This window comes from Raphanus sativus, chromosome 1 (genome assembly GCF_000801105.2).
Source record: "Raphanus sativus cultivar WK10039 chromosome 1, ASM80110v3, whole genome shotgun sequence".
Classification (NCBI taxonomy): Eukaryota; Viridiplantae; Streptophyta; class Magnoliopsida; order Brassicales; family Brassicaceae; genus Raphanus; species Raphanus sativus.
In genome coordinates this window covers 9016524-9033985 of record NC_079511.1, presented here as the reverse complement: position 1 = coordinate 9033985, position 17462 = coordinate 9016524, and the positions used below count along the sequence as shown (strand labels likewise).

At 36.1% G+C, this 17462-nt stretch overlaps 2 protein-coding genes across 3 annotated transcripts; one reads left to right on the top strand and one right to left on the bottom strand.

Moving 5' to 3' along the window:
* Positions 1–1910: 1910 nt before the first annotated feature.
* Positions 1911–8619, top strand: LOC108810420 (probable serine/threonine-protein kinase PBL21). Its single transcript, XM_057009632.1, has 7 exons — positions 1911–2338; positions 2421–2468; positions 2577–2731; positions 2811–2863; positions 7556–7692; positions 7786–8177; positions 8263–8619. Exons 1-7 carry the CDS (start codon positions 2251–2253, stop codon positions 8521–8523), a joined length of 1134 nt encoding a protein of 377 aa, XP_056865612.1. The 5' UTR covers positions 1911–2250; the 3' UTR covers positions 8524–8619.
* A 193-nt stretch (positions 8620–8812) lies between these two features.
* On the bottom strand, positions 8813–12809 carry LOC108810406 (protein NLP4). Of its 2 annotated transcripts, XM_018582528.2 has the most exons (5): positions 12517–12809; positions 12339–12427; positions 11202–12073; positions 10061–10940; positions 8813–9841 (listed from the first exon to the last, which is right to left on the bottom strand). In XM_018582528.2, the coding sequence occupies exons 3-5, from the start codon at positions 12003–12005 to the stop codon at positions 9045–9047; spliced, it is 2481 nt and encodes an 826-aa protein (XP_018438030.2). In that variant the 5' UTR covers positions 12006–12073; positions 12339–12427; positions 12517–12809; the 3' UTR covers positions 8813–9044. The 2 variants fall into 2 exon arrangements, with proteins under 2 accessions (XP_018438030.2, XP_018438023.2); XM_018582521.2 differs by having other exon boundaries at positions 12339–12809.
* Between the last annotated feature and the right edge of the window lie 4653 nt (positions 12810–17462).

Genomic DNA, 17462 nt, shown 5'->3' with positions numbered 1-17462 from the left:
ATGATATTTATTCATATTTAATTTAGAAATAAATAATTATTTGGAAATTTTGACATTTTGGAAATGAATAAATTAAAAAGATGATTTGTCATATTATGATTGAACGTTTTAAATCTTAATTTGATTTGTTTTAAGATGCTATTTTCATATTTTAATTGATGGTTTAAAATCTTATGTGAATGCTACCAATGGCTTATAGCCTCAAATTTTACATAATATTAGATTATTATTTTATTGTTTGTCATCTCAATTTTTATCCAAAATGTTAACTTGATATAAAAGTTTGTCGAAAATGTAGAATTTTTGATATCAAAGTTTATATGTGTGTAACAAATTTTTATTAATGCCATTAACATGCTTAAATATCAGATGCCTGAATGGTAAAGGATCAAAATAAACGTCAACAAATATTTTTTAAAAAGGAAGAAGAATCAACAAATAGCTTGAAAAAGTTCCGAAATAAACATATACTCCCTCCGTTTTTTAAAGTTACACGTTTTAGTTTTTTCACACAGATTAATAAAACATATTAAATTTAATACTAAATGCATAATTTTTTGTGATTATCTCTTTTTAATAAATCTAAACCAATAAAATTCAGTAAATGCAATTAATTTTCTTAAAGTATACGATTAATCATTATAAGTTGATAAAAATGTATTGAAAAAATAAAAAAATGTATTTTTTTAAAAGATTTTTTTCTAGAATATGGATCTTTTAAAAACAGAGGGAATGGCTTGTAATCTTGGTGCATGCCCGGCTTTGACCAAAAACATTCGATACGGTCGTATGTGGCCTATTATTTTTGCAAAATTTTTAGGGCCTACTTTTTGTATTAGTATTACTTATAAATATATAGAAATTTGTTATGATAAGTAAAGAAGGTGGTGGGACATCTTTATGTTATTAAACCTTAGTGAATTAAAAGGTAAAAAAATGAAATATTCCAATGACAACAAAAAAGGAAAATAACTGATTAACAATAATTATCTTCTAGGTTAATTTTTTTTCCCTTAGCAGACATTCTTGATAAAGTCTTACTTACGGTCAACTATATCACAAGAAAGATTGAATGGTTTGGTTATATTGTCGATTGAAAAGGATATGATCAAGAACCTTGATTATGAAAGTTTGATAGATGATTTTGTAGGAAAAAATGCAAGAAAATTTATATTTAAGAACTGATAATTTGTATTAATTTTGAGGATATTGTAATTTTCTTATTATAGACTTGAGGTTTTTATCTACCGATTTTTTATATATTATCTAAAAGCCTCGGTTTTATATTTCGTATTGGACCATGAATATCTCAGGACCGGCACTGTCTTGGTGATAGGAAAAAATAGAGCAAGATATGATAGAGAAAAAGAAATAGATAGGTGAAATTGCCAAACATATTAATTGATGATAAAGAAGGCTACTAATAAGAAGCCATTATTATTTATTTTTTTCTTGAACCACAAGAAGCCATTATCTAACTAAAGAAAATCAGTGTCATATTTCTAAAACGGGGGTAAAAAATGTCAATGCGGGATATGAGAGGAGGACAAGGTGACCACTATCTTTTTTTGTTTTTTCTGAACAACTGGTGACCACTATTTTTTGAACAACTGGTGACCACTATCTAACTAAAAGAAAATCAGTGGGACCCAAAGAGGATGTAATAACAACGTAAGTTCAATCAGTTTAATATGAACCGTCCATTCGTTGAGATCATAATCGAACATCCACTGTCGGCCTCGTGGGTTCTCCCCCACACACTGTACTGTTTTTTCCAATTTTAAATGACGCGTCAATCCGAGGGTATTCTAACGGAATCTGAATCGGTCCAAAGTGGAATTAACTTTTAACGGAATTTAAATCGGTCCAAAGTGGAAATAACTTGGTAAAGAACAAAACGAAACTCGGAGAGTTTAATACTCTTAATTATACACAGAAAAATGAAGGAGAACACAAAACTGTTGACCAAAAAAAAAAACTAAAAAACTGTTGTAACAATTCCGTGATTATCTCTCCCGTTTCCTGTGCTGCATTTTGTTTCTTTAGACCTTTTTTTCTTTCTTTCTTGTATCATATGATCCTTGTCGTGAATCGTGATTAGATTGGAATTTTTATAATATTAGTAGCTCTTCTGTTCTTCCTGCAATCTACTTTTTTTTTCCTTTCTTGTGGGATTTTTGGAGCTCAATTTCTAGAATCTCTTCTCTCTTTCTCAAACCAGCTCCTCCTTTGTTTGAGAAAAAAAAAGAAATGACTTGTTTCTCTTGTTTGCATCCTCGAACCAAGGACATACGAGTCGACATTGATACCGCTCGATGCGCAAAACAAGATTCATCAGGTTCTTCTCAGTTCCAATCCAAACACACTTTCATTGTTTTCTAATTTCATAATGTATTTTTTTAATGCTTTTGTGGGTACAGTTTTTGGTAGTGATACAACAGGAACAGAGTCGATGTCGGGTATTTTAGGTTAGTAGTGTAGTGTGTGTTTAAAATCACACACTAGTAACACTATTTTATTGTGTTTTGTTTCTTCATACCATTTTGAGTTAAAATTCCTGTTGGAATCTGGAACAGTAAACGGAAAGGTGAATAGTCCAAAAACCGGTGGTGGAGCTAAGAGTTTCACTTTTAAAGAGTTAGCTTCTGCAACAAGAAACTTCCGTGAAGTTAATCTTCTCGGAGAAGGAGGCTTTGGTAGAGTTTACAAGGGACGTCTAGATTCAGGACAAGTCATATCTCTCTCACTCCCTTCTCTACAAAAGAAACCTCTGTTTTTTTTCATAATGTAACGCCATCTTCCTCAAGCAGGTGGTGGCTATCAAGCAATTGAATCCAGATGGGCTTCAAGGGAACCGAGAATTTGTTGGATAAGCTTCAAAAATAGCTTAGGAAACAAGTTATTCATAAAAGGAAGTTTGAATAACTAAAAAGGAAAAACTTGATTTAGATTTATGTTAAGTTTCTAGATCACATTGTAATAGGTTAAGCTAAGACCCTATATATAGAGATCTATATTGTAAGATGATCTCAAGAAGTTAAGAGTTTAATAAAACGAAGAAACTGTTTTATTAACAAGCTTTGCACATTCACACATTCGATCCTTAGGCGACTTTATTTGGTATCAGAGCTTAGGTTTTTGTGTGATTGTGAAATCGAGAAGCTGTATCCATGGCTGATACAAAAGCTTTAACAGAGATGAAGCCACTAGGAAGAAGAGAAGACTTTCCGAGTGCTGTAATCTGTCCGATGCTCAATACGACGAACTACACTGTTTGGGCAAAGAGGATGAAGATTCTGTTAAAAGTTCACAAAGTTTGGGGTGCAGTAGATCCAGGCACTGACGACGAAGAAAGAAACGATCTCGCAACGGGACTTCTGTTCGGTTCAATACCTGAAGCGATGGTTTTACAAGCCGGAGAAGATGACTCCCCTAAAGTTATATGGGAAGCCATTAAAACCAGAAACCTTGGTGTTGAACGCGTTAAAGAAGCTCGTCTACTAACGCTGATGAATGAATTCGATCGATTAAGTATGGAAGACTCGGACAGTATAGATAACTTCACGAGCAAGTTAACAGAGCTTGCATCAAAAGCGTCCTCGTTGGGACAGAGCATTGATCAACCAAAGCTCGTGAAGAAACTTCTCAACAGTCTACCAATGAAATTCATTCACATGACGGCATCAATAGAGCAGATGCTTGATCTAAACAAAACCTCCTTTGAAGATATTATTGGAAGACTCAAAGCATATGAAGAACGAGTCAAAGGCAAAACTGCATATGATCAACAAAACAATCTGTTGTTCTCAAGCACTGAAACATCAAGCGATCAGAACTCGAGAGGCAGAGGAAGAGGATCATATCGTGGTCGTGGTCAAGGAAACAGAGGTAGAGGACGAGGAAGAAGCAACACTGGCGAGGGGAACAAAGAGAAGAAAGACTACTCCCAGATCACATGCTTCAATTGTAAGAAGAAGGGACACTTCAAATCCGTGTGTCCTGAGAAGAAAGAAGAGAAACAAGAGCTCAACAAGACAGAAACGGAGGTAGCAGAAGCTGCGTTATACATGCATCAAGTTGTGTATCTCAACGAAGAGAAAGTCTTACCGAATTCACTAGAGCCAAGCAAGAAAGAAGATGGCATATGGTATCTAGACAACGGTGCGAGCAATCACATGACTGGTGAAAAATCTTACTTCTCAGAGCTCAACGAGAACATCAAAGGAAAAGTCAAGTTCGGAGATGGCTCGTATGTAGATATAAACGGCAAAGGATCTATTCTCTTTGAAGCCAAGACAGGGGAACAGAAGCTCCTAACCGACATATATTACATACCGAACTTGAAGAGTAACATACTAAGTCTGGGTCAAGCAACTGAACAAGGGTGTGACATAAGGATGAAAGAGAATTACCTCACTTTGAGAGATCCAAGCGGTAGACTTTTGGTGAAAGTTCAGAGAGCTTCTAATCGTCTATATAAGATATCACTCAAAGTCGGTAAACCTACTTGTCTACTCGCAAAGATCAAGGAGGAACCATGGAGATGGCACGCACGCCTTGGTCATATAAGCTTCAAGACAATAAGGGCCATGGCAACACATGATATGGTTCGTGGCTTACCTGAAATACATGAAGAGAAGCAGTTGTGTGACTCATGTTTGGTCGGGAAGCAGACGCGTCACAGCTTTCCTGCAGCAACTGCATACAGAGCTTCGGTTGCTCTCGAGCTGTTACACGCGGATCTGTGCGGTCCCATATCACCGGCAACACAAGGTCACAACAACTATATCTTCGTCATAGTTGATGATTGTACGAGATATATGTGGTCTATTTTGTTGAGAGAAAAGAGTGAAGCCTTTGATAGATTCAAGAGTTTTAAAGCCCTTGTTGAGAGGGAAGCAAACAAGACAATCGGAACACTCCGTACGGACAGAGGAGGAGAGTTCACGTCAAAGGATTTCCAAGACTTTTGCAACAAACATGGCATCAAACGCCATTTAACAGCACCATATACTCCACAACAGAATGGAGTTGTGGAGAGAAGGAATCGTACTTTAATGGAGATGACTCGAAGCATGATGAAAGCTATGAAGGTACCGAACTACATGTGGGGAGAAGCCGTGCGACACGCAACATATGTGATCAATCGTGTTCCTACTAGAGCATTGAAGAATAAAACTCCATACGAAAGCTTGAAGGGAGGAAAGCCTAACGTAGGTCACATAAGAGTTTTTGGATGTGTTGCTCACGCGAAAGTAGATTCAGTTCATCTAAGGAAACTTGATGATCGTTCTCAAGCTCTCGTTCATCTCGGAATCGAACCAGGCACGAAAGCTTATCGACTTTATAATCCTACCTTCAAAAGGATAGTCGTAAGTCGGGACGTAATTTTTGACGAGAAGACTTGTTGGGATTGGAAGGGAGCTACTAAGGAAGGACAAGACGACTCTGGTATGTTCCGTATGACGTGGGGATTGACTGTAAACGAAGGGAATGGTCCGTTTATAGCCAGCACACAACAAGAAGAAACCGCGAATGCAGAAACAGAGCAGCAAAAAGACGATACAGGTGTTACACACGAAGAATCAGATGTAACACACAACGAAGAAGAAGAAGTTGATCAAAGCTCGACACAGGAAGTAAGGCGCTCAACTCGTCAAACAAGTAAACCTAGTTACCTAGATGACTACATTTTACTTGCTGAGATAGAATGTGAGCTGTTGCTTCATGTTATCAATGATGAGCCAAAGAATTTCCAAGAAGCAAAGGGAGATAAAAGATGGACGAAGGCATGTGAAGACGAGATCCATTCGATCAACATAAACAAGACATGGACGCTAACAGACAAGCCAGCTGGAGCAAAGATCATCGGTCTCAAGTGGATCTTCAAGATCAAAAGAAACGCTGATGGATCTATCAACAAGTTCAAAGCGAGACTCGTAGCTAAAGGTTACGTACAAGAACATGGTATCGACTTTGATGAAGTGTTTGCACCAGTGGCTCGATTAGAAACCATAAGACTCCTGATTGGGTTAGCTGCTGCGAATAAGTGGGAGATTCACCATCTAGACGTCAAGACAGCATTCTTACATGGTGAGTTACACGAAGAAGTTTATGTGTCACAGCCTGAAGGGTTTGAAAAGAAGGGAGAAGAGCATAAAGTTTTCAAACTCTCCAAGGCCTTGTATGGATTGAAACAAGCTCCACGAGCTTGGAACATAAAGCTTGATCGAACTTTGAAGCAACTCGGCTTCAAGAGGTGTTCTAAAGAAAATTCGGTCTATCGAAAGGATGATAAAGGAAAGCTTCTTATCGTAGCTATCTACGTTGACGACTTGTTCATTACCGGAGACTCTGCAAAAGAAATCTCAGAGTTTAAGAAGAACATGTCAAAGAACTTTGAGATGTCTGATTTAGGTCTTCTAACCTACTACCTCGGATTGGAAGTAAGACAAAGCTCAAAGTACATCATGATCAATCAAGAAGCGTATGCGATGAGAGTATTGGAGGAAGCTGCAATGGACGACTGCAACTCGACATGTATACCCATGGAGTTCGGTCTGCAACTCTCAAAAGGCCTCGACGAACCTGAGATAGATGCTACACTTTATCGAAGAAGAATTGGCTGTCTCAGATATCTTATGCACTCAAGACCAGATATGTGTTACGCAGTGGGCATCTTGAGTAGATATATGCACTCACCAAGAACGTCTCACGGCAACGCACTGAAGCAAGTGCTAAGGTACTTAAAGGGAACAGTCGGGTACGGATTATCTTACGAGCAAGGTGGATCAATGAATCTCGTGGGATATAGTGATAGTAGTCACAACACGGATCCGGACGATGGAAGAAGTACGACAGGTCACTTGTTTTGTCTAGGAGAAACGCCAATCACTTGGTGCTCACAGAAGCAAGACACGGTGTCTTTAAGCTCGTGTGAAGCAGAGTATATGGCGGCAACGGAAGCAGCAAAGCAGGCGGTCTGGATACAAGATTTGATAAGTGAGATTACAGGAAAAGAGATGAAGAAGACGATGATACGAGTGGACAACAAGTCAGCTATATCATTAGCCAAGAATCCCGTGTTTCACCGTAGGAGCAAGCACATTCACAAGAGGTTCCATTTCATTCGCGAACGAGTAGAGCAAGACGAGATTGATGTGGAACATGTTCCTGGAGAAAAGCAGAAAGCGGACATCCTAACTAAAGCTTTAGCAAGAATCAAGTTCAAAGAGATGAGGGAACTGATTCAAGTTCAAGACTTAAGCAAAGATGGCTTGAAGCTTAGAAGGGAGAATGTTGGATAAGCTTCAAAAATAGCTTAGGAAACAAGTTATTCATAAAAGGAAGTTTGAATAACTAAAAAGGAAAAACTTGATTTAGATTTATGTTAAGTTTCTAGATCACATTGTAATAGGTTAAGCTAAGACCCTATATATAGAGATCTATATTGTAAGATGATCTCAAGAAGTTAAGAGTTTAATAAAACGAAGAAACTGTTTTATTAACAAGCTTTGCACATTCACACATTCGATCCTTAGGCGACTTTAGAATTCATAGTTGAAGTTCTCATGCTTAGCTTATTCCACCACCCCAATCTCGTTACACTCATCGGTTACTGTACTTCTGGTGATCAAAGACTTCTTGTCTACGAATACATGCCAATGGGAAGCTTAGAAGACCACCTCTTTGGTCACTTACTTAACCCTCCTCCATGTTAAATAGTAATATTTCATTTTCAGTATTTTCTTTTTTAATCGTTATGTTTTGATTTTTTTTTTTCAGATCTTGAGTCAAATCAAGAACCATTAAGCTGGAACACACGTTTGAAAATCGCGGTTGGTGCGGCTAGGGGTATAGAGTATCTTCACTGCACAGCTAACCCGCCAGTGATTTACCGCGATTTGAAATCCGCAAACATACTGTTAGACAAAGACTTCAGCCCCAAGCTGTCGGATTTCGGACTGGCGAAACTCGGTCCTGTAGGAGATAGAACTCATGTTTCCACACGAGTCATGGGAACTTACGGTTACTGTGCTCCCGAGTACGCTATGAGCGGGAAACTAACCGTTAAATCGGATATCTACTGCTTCGGTGTAGTCTTGCTTGAGCTGCTTACCGGGAGGAAAGCTATTGATTTGAGTCAAAAGCAAGGCGAGCAGAATCTTGTTGCTTGGGTAAGTAAAGTTGTTAAACCGGATTAAACCGGAAAGCTATACTCTTGTTTAATCTAATTTTTTTTTTTTAATGTGTCTGTTGCAGTCACGTCCATACCTAAAGGATCAGAAGAAGTTTGGGCACTTAGTGGATCCCTCTCTCCGAGGAAAATACCCAAGACGCTGTTTAAACTACGCTATTGCCATAGTTGCATTGTGTCTGAACGAAGAAGCTCACTACAGACCGTTTATAGGTGACATAGTTGTTGCACTTGAGTACTTAGTCGCGCAGAGTCAATCTCATGAATCTCGTAACGTCTCCTCTACGTCACCGGAGATCACAAGAACTCCACTGCATGGCTCATAGAAACACAAAAATCTTGGCTTCTAATAGTAACAGAGGAAACCGCACTATGCCACAGTTAAATAGTAATAAATTCTACATATACATATATCTATTATTGTTAGAACTATATCACAATTGTTCGAAATGTCACCCTTCTAACCCTAAGATTATGAGTCTTATGTTCTGTAAAAATGGTCTTCTCTTAGTTTCTTACACTTGTATTCGTCTATATGTATATGAATATGACAGTTATGGAAACAGTTGAGTTCTTTCTTTTATATATATATACATTTAACAAAGAAACTACAGAAGAAAAAAAACATCTTCAATATCTTAGGAACAAAGGATCTTTACATGTTCTTCTCTCTGCTGCTTTTAGTAAAACAAAACACAAAGCATCTCCTAATAATCCTTTCAGAAAAAATAAACACAACATTAAAATTTATGAACAATTATAACACAACACAAAGGCACAAAGCTTTTGTGCCATGCCCTATAGACTCTTCTTTCTTTCTTTCTTTCTTTCTTTCTCTGATTTATAGTCATTGCCATAAAGTGTAACCTGTAGGTGAAGACCGTTCAGGGAAATGATGAGAAGAAGCAGAAGCATGAAGCAGAAGCTTAATGGTATGACTCGGTGTGGTTCTGCAAACATCTACACACTCTTCTACATCTTCATCACAAGTCAACAAAACCCATTCACTGTCTTCATCTAAGTACTTGAGATCATACCTGCTCATATCCTCTATGCTAAACCTCTTCCCTATCTCCCACAGCAGATCACTTAACCTCCGCGAGTTCTTCATCCGGAACCTGATCTTCTCTTCTCCGTAGCTAACCTTAATCCTCAGAGAGTCATCATCTTGCGATGATGACGACAACAAGTGTGTGCCTTGACCTTGAGGGATGTTTTCTAAACTAGAGAGAGTCAATACCGAGCTTTGAAGATCGACTTCGCTGCTCACCTTCTTGAAAGCATCGGCTTGAGAAGGATGGGCTGTTGCTGCGCTGCTGTTTAGTTGGGTTTCGCTGGAACAGCATTGGCTAGAGCTTGAACTGTGACTGTATTGAGAAACAGGTGACTTTGAAAGCTGCAACGGTGGAGGAGGATGAGGAGGAGAAGGAGGTGTGGTCTTAGCTTGTTGGGGTGGTTCCTGTGAGGCTAAGTTTGGGAAGTTGGCGTAGAAGGAGCCTATAGGAAGAGGACCTGAAACACCTTCAACAGAATCAATCACTCGTTGGATCTTCTGCAGAGAATGTCCTACTTTCTTGATCTTTCTTGATGGCCATCTCTGTATACCATGTTGCCTGCATATTCTCTTCAACGTCGTTGGACAAACTGAAAAAAAAAAACAAGAGATCAAGCTTTAGGACATTCAGACAAAAGTAAAAAAAAAAAAAAAAACAAGACAAGAAAGAGACAAAATAAGAGATCAAGCTTAGGACATTCAGACAAAAGTAAATATAAAAAAAAAGACAAGAAAGAGACTAAATAAGAGATCAAACTTAGGACATTTAGACAAAAAGTGAATCAAAACAATAGAATAATGCTGCTTACCACCGATACTCTTGGCTGCATCTTTAAGACTCCCAGCGAAGTACTGTCTAAGAACATCCAAAGTGATGTTCTTATCAGCCTTTGTACGCTTCTTCTCAGCCATACTATTAAAACCACCACTGGTGAAAGTGCTGCTCTCATTGATATCAGCATCTCTGGCGAAGTCATAACCTCTTTTCAAACCAAACCCATCATGAGGCGGCTTCTCTCCTCCATCAAACACCATTCCAAGACTCTGATGAGGATGATGATGTAGCAGCTCCGGCGTGTTGTTGTTGTTCTCTATCTTCGGCGTTACTATCTCCTCCCTTTCTATCATCACTTCACTCTCCTCTTCCATCTCCTTATCCGTAACAGTCCTCAAGCTCCTAGGCACATGAGCCATGATGGTCGAGAGAGCGTTCAGCATCTTCCTCTGCTCCTCAAGATTATCACAGTCCTTAGGCAAAAAGAACTCCAAAACGAAATCAGCAGAGCCGGTGTGGATGCAGCGGAGGCGTATCGCAACCGCGCCGTGGAGACCGAACATGTTAGCATGGTGAGAGAGAGGGTACTCTGACTTCTTGTAGTTAGTGACGTCAGGGGAGAAGCAAGGACCGTTGGTCAGGAAGGCTTGTCCCGCAACTCCTTGGCCTTTCAAGAGGTGATGCTCAGAGCAAGCTTCTTGGAACTCACGGACGGTTGGATCACCGAGATAGCAAGCATCGTCGATCGTCGACACGCAGTGGATGTAGTTCTCGTCGTTGTGACGGCACCCGCTTTTGCTTTGTTGGAGACATGAGACCCATGTCTGAGCTAATGGTAGTTTGTGCGTCTCACAAGCACATCTCAAGAGGTTTCTTATTTCGGGTAATGCAGCTTTGTATGATAAGTCACATCCCTGAAATAAATAAATAAAGAATTAATATTAGTTTCGTTCCAACTGTCACTCTAAGAACATGATTAATGGAGGTTCTTATGAATAGAGTTTTTAGCGGAATTTAAGAACCGGTTCTTAACTTTAACAAAGAAAAATTAAGAAAGTTAAGAACCGGTTCTTAAATTCTGCTAAGAACCCCATCCATAAGAACTCCGGTTAATCATGGTCTAACGAGAGACCTCTAACATAATAGTGAAGAACTTGGATGGTGTCTTTTGTTACCTTTAGAGAAGGCAGAACAGGAAGTTCAGTGCTCCTAAGATCAACAGCCTGAAGAGCTCTGCAGATGCTTTCAAGCTCAGGTTTTAGTTTAACCATCTCAGTGGTCATCACAACCTCAATAACACCCAAGCAAATCTTACTCCCTTGCTCAAACACAGGAATCGCCAGCGTCCCACGGACGTCGCAGTCCTGAGCGTGCTGGACTCTAGGATACTCCTCGCTCTTGAAGAACCTAACGTCAGGAGTCCACTCAGGAAGCTTCCCCAAGAAAACCCTCCCAGGCAAACCAGCCAAGGCCTTGGAGTCATCCTGCTCAGCGGAGAAGTGATAGTTCACGGAGATCTCTCTGTAGTTCGCCAGTCTCTGACACATGGGATCGTGGCTGAACGGTTGTTCCTTTGTGGTCAAAACTCTCTTGCCTCCTCTGTTGACAGGAACCCACAGCTGTATAAGCGAGCCTCTCTCCGTTGTGTAATCTTTAATGTGTTCGACAGCTTGGACCAGTCTCTCGGTGACCGAAGAACCACCACCTCCTGGTCCTATCCACCACCTTTTGTTCCACTGAAACTCATCTGCACAATCTTGACCGTAGGTTTGAGATACAGCTCCTGATGTGCAGATTGCAGATGTATCTTGAGGTGGAGACCAGATGAAGGAAGATGGATCAAAAGGGGTAGGAGGAGTTAAGTTGAGAAACTCAGATCCGTCTGTTGTCTCTAACCAACAACCATCTAGTAGCAATCCATCCATGAACTCAGTGTCCATAACAGTGTTGTTTTCAGATTGAAGAAAACTATCTTCCATGGATATATATGCAAAGCTGCTTCGTTGGTCTTCTTAGCTATCTATCTCCAAAATCAATGAAGCACCATCTGATAAAAAAAAACGAAGAAGGTCAAGATCGATTACAAATCTTAGCTAAAATAAAATCTAATTTCATTATGACAGAATAAGGAATCCAAAGTTATGGAGAAAAAAAAACACAACTTTTTGCTTGATTCCTTCAAGCTGGTCAAACCAAAACTCAATCTCATTATAGGTTTTAAGAGATGCACTGATTAAAACCCACAAGGAAAGATCAAACCTTTAAAGCTTTAGATGATAAAATTAGAAGAACAAGAAAACAAGAAAACTCACAAAGGCAGAGAGATTCTTGGAGATTCCTTAACTCAAGTGGGGTTTTAAGATTCCCTTTTATAAACTCAAGTCGGTTGCAGTTTGTTTGTCTGAAATAGAAGGAACAGATGAGAAAGAAAGGAAAAGCTGTAAAGATGTCCGAATGGGTTATGTGTCTGTGATGAAGAAGAAGAAGTACCTTAAAGATGAAAACAAAATTAAAAAGGAAATTTAACACTTTTTTTTGCTTAAAAGAAATTCAACTTTAAAACTTAAAATGAAAAATATAAATATTTGTGGATTGTTATCTATGCATCGGGACATAGCGAGAACTTATTTGAGTTTTTTTGTTTTGTTTTGGTTACATTTACAGAACACCGCACTCTCTCTAATCTCTCTCTATCTTCCAGGCTGCTTAGGTTTTTGAGAGAAAGAAGATTCTCTCACTTTCTAGAGAGAGAGAGGCGATGGAATAAACAAAGCAAGCGATAATAACATGTCTTGTGCAGTGAATTTCTACTTATGTAGAAAAGTCAGAACTCTATTTTTGTTTAGCAAACGTCACGTAGAGAGAATCAGAGAATATCAACAAAATAATCATATGATAATAAAAATAAGATAAATGATATATTTAAAATGTATATGTAATACGTCTGATTTGACACCAACAACAGCAAAAAAAAAAATAATGAGTAATCTAAAACTTGTAAAAGCATTTTATTTTCTTCATTATGTGACTAATCCTTTTTTAACCAGCTGACTAAAGATAAATATATTGTTTTTTTAATGATATGTTTAATTCAATTAGTGGTAGAATAAGATTCTACAATTTTTTATTTTTGAAATTTTCAATATAATGGCTGCACGTATCTTTAAAATATACCATATATGATCTCGCCAATTTTTTCAAAAGGTTATATATGTGGAGAATGATTCCTGTTCAACATTTATGGTTGATGACCAAAGCGCATTAATTCCCATTTTTAGACCCTTGTTGCTAAATGAAGACATGTTAACAATTGTTATTGTTTGTGTCGGTCCATCGAAATAGATCATTTTGTTACATGTTGCTATAACTTATTTGTTTTATAACTATCAGAAAATAAAAGAATTTAAAAGGCCACTATTATACATTTTTAGCAGTGTTTTATAACTCGAACTAGTAAATCTGATGATCTGGTATGTAATAAGTTTAAGTTTTAGAAAAAAATATTATTCTAAAATCTAGTAAGTAAAATCTAAAATCCGGCTACCGACTGAAACATTGGATAAACCAAGATATAATTTTTAATTGTTATTTTCGGATTTTTTCAATTATATTATTAGAATCTGTTTTATATTCTAATTAATGAATTAGTTTTTTTTTAAATAAAAGATTATATTATCATGTGGATTATGAATCTATTAATAAAACTAGTTGATGTGAATTGATATTAGTTTATTATTTTTGTTATTGATAATCTATTGTAATTTTATGATTTATTTTTTGTTTATTTTGGATTTAAAGTTTAATTTTATTATTCACATTAAATATTTAAATACTTAAAATTTTAAGTCTGGAATTTTATAATATGTCATTACTCTTAACTTGTTACAAAAATGGTTAAATAGTTTAAATTATTTTTTGATATTTTTGTAGGAGAAATGAAAATAAAAAGATAAAATAAAAATTAAAGTTACATATTTTTCCAAATGTTATTTAATAGATAATATATTATTATATAACAAAATTAATTAATTTATTAATATGTGACTTGTCTACGATCGGTCTAATAATCTAGTGATCCGATAAATTGTCCATTGTTTGGTTTGGGTTCACAACACTGTTTTTAGGCGTCTAAGCAGAAATATAATAAATCAAGTAAATTAAGAAAAACAAGTGAGGGAGTAGGTTCTTCCTTCCACTTGGTTATATGATATTATTTTCTTATCAAATTGACGATATAAAATAGTTTAGTAAAACAAAAGTTTCTCATATAGTGCAGAGTATTATTGTGTAACCAACACCGTTTTCGCCTCGTGAATCTATAGATTCCACGCTGAAATATATTAGAAAAACTACTTAACTTTTTTGTTAGGCAACATTACTCTTGACTAATAATACTAAAGATCTTTTGATTGGTTGAGCCAAATCTATGCCTCTATTCATTAATCCTTATCACCGTCTTTTGTATAATGTTGGTGTTACGTTATGTGGAAGTATAGTTCTTTTTTTTAGAAGTAAAGTATAGTTTTCTCGGAAAAGAAAGTGTAGTTTCTGCTATTCGATATATACAATACTTGTTATAGAAGTAATACGCATACGCACACAATTATATAGAATTTTCTTTTGAGCAAAATTATATAGAATTATATACGTATATATACACGTAAGAATCTGTACTTTCTAAATAGCACAAAGAGATAGCGTAAGCTAAAAAGGCGAAACAAGTGGTGCATGACTTAGCTTTCCTCCACTTGGGGGGCTTTGCTCACGTACTCCCAATTAGGTGCACTCCACACATATTACCTAGCTCTTGTAATTTCTATCAAATTATTTTCTCCCTTCTTTGTCAATATATATTACATATTACCAAGTGTTTCACACTGCACATACTTTTTTTTGCTGGATTATCAAAAGTAATTTGGCGACACTATTTAACTTTTGTATATTTAATCTATTATTTTATTTTTTATGTCAGATACCTTTCACTAAAAAAATAAAATTCTTACTTGATCTAATGGTAAAGCTAATGAGTCATGGCCAACATTTCATATATTTCGAAGCCTATTCTCGAAAAATAAAACATTTTGCATATTTCGAATTATGAAAAAATTCAAGTAGGGCATGTGGCTTTAAGATATAAATATCATCTTCTCTCTTTTTCTCTATGGAGTAATGCTCTTTTATTTTATATCTTATATATCATATTACTTTGTGATGTCTAAATTTAAATATGGTAAAATATATGTATATATGAACTGTTTTGGAAGAAGTAAAACAGATACCATAATGACTAATTTTTAATAATGACCACATTGGCTGAAACAAATTATGACTACATCCACAATTCCACATGATTCTTTGATTAATTCCTTTAAGCTGTTGAGATTCGGTTTCCAACTATCAAATTGGAATCTGGCATTACTTAATAGTTTAAATTGTATACAATGCATAAAACAGCCAATAACCAGTCTCTAACAAAGACAGTCAAATGAACCAGGAATAAAATAATAGTACATAAATAACTAGCGGATTTTCAAGGAAATAAACATGATTGGGGATAATCAAAAGGAAATAAAACTTAGCAAATACAAAATAAAGATTCTGATAACGGAGATTAAAATTATTATCCGGGCGAATAGAATCTCCTCTCATATAGTAGTGAAACGTATAAAAAATATTAAAACTTTTGACATTGATTAGTACAAAAGAAAAGAGTCCATCAAGTGCAAGGAAAAATGTAGACAGGAATGATTATAAGTGCCGAATCATTCACTCACACCTCAAATAATTGTGATAATTTGTTGCACGTTAGATAGGTATAAAAACCTTTATACTTCTTTTCTGGTACGGAGAACGATTTTATATTGGCTAGTACATTGGTTGGTACTTAGACCTAGTAGACCAAGGCCCACGAAATTATACTCTGCATTATACACCTCGAGACTTATTAGATATTTTACAGCAGTTCCGTCACATGCAATCAAAGTAATGTCTCCTTGATTTCGTCATCAAGATATTGACTTTTTCTAAAATGGATCCGAGATCTTGTTAACGACAAACCAAAACACGTTAGTTTATTCTGGTTTCTTCCCTTTGAACTGTTCTAAGTTTTAAACACATACAAGTTTTGGACCACTCGCTAACACAATTCACAATACCAACTCATTGGACGATTGTATTAACAATTACTTAAGATGCGTAACTTCGATCTATAATTTGGTACACTACGTCTACAACTTAATAAGTTGTTTTTTTTCTTTTGTGAAATTGAAAACTGTATTTTAGAACACCAATGGTATAGACCTAAATAAAGATGGATATACACTCTAACCGGCTAACTAGTACTCCTAGCATGATTATTTGGTATTGTCAGGCCATGTTGTACTAGTTGGTTATCCAAAGAAACGTTATTCACCTGCCACAGCAGAGAAGGTACTAATGTAACCTGGTATCAAACATAAAGATATTATCGATTCAGATATTACAAAAAAAAAAATCCTTACAACTTAAAACCATAAGAAAAATGGATGATTCAAATTCATAATTAAAATTTAAAACTAAAATCTGTAGCTAGTTTATTTTAATCCGCAAAATGGTAGTGTCTAACCTCTACGCATATGTTCATACGTATGGAGGATATATATTCTTAAAAAAAAAAACTGAGACACTGCAGTTATAATTAATTCTCAATACTTAAAGGCATACATGAAAATGATAATAATTGGTGATTAAGTTTTTCTATACAGGTTTTCTGTGGAACCATGTGCTGATACCTGATTTGAGCTGAGCTTCTTTTTAAGACAAAAAGTAGTGGCCGAGACATCAGATTAGTCAGACTGTATTAGCTAATTAAAGTTTGGACCAAGTTGTTAAAGAATATAAAATACAATTAAAATGGGCTGATGTCATTTTTCTTTTTCATTCCCACTACCAGCGGAATCATTTTAAACCCCACCTCCCACTTACATAAAAATTATAATATGGACAGACTTGAGAAAAAAATTATTTTTAATCTTGATCGTGCGTCTGACTTTAGACCACAATAAAATTCCAATTACAAGCTCACGTCATAGATGCAAATCTGTAATAATTAATAAGCACACTAAATCTAGAGCAAAATATAAAACAAATAAATCCATTTAGGTCCGATGGGTTTAAACGCAGGAGTTGCGAATGCGGAAATTTGCGGATGCAGGTAGTAGAGGTTTCAAGCGTTATTAAACATTTTATATGACTGGCACAATATTTTAAAAATTGTTGCGTTTACGGGATATTTGTGACTGGTTGATTATAAGATATTGCAGTGATTTAATAATTAACTATCAATATTAACATACTATAATATTATAAAAATATAAAAACATACTATTGTAATAAAATATAATAATTATTAATATAATATGATCAATAAAAATATTGTGTTTATTTATTTATTTTTA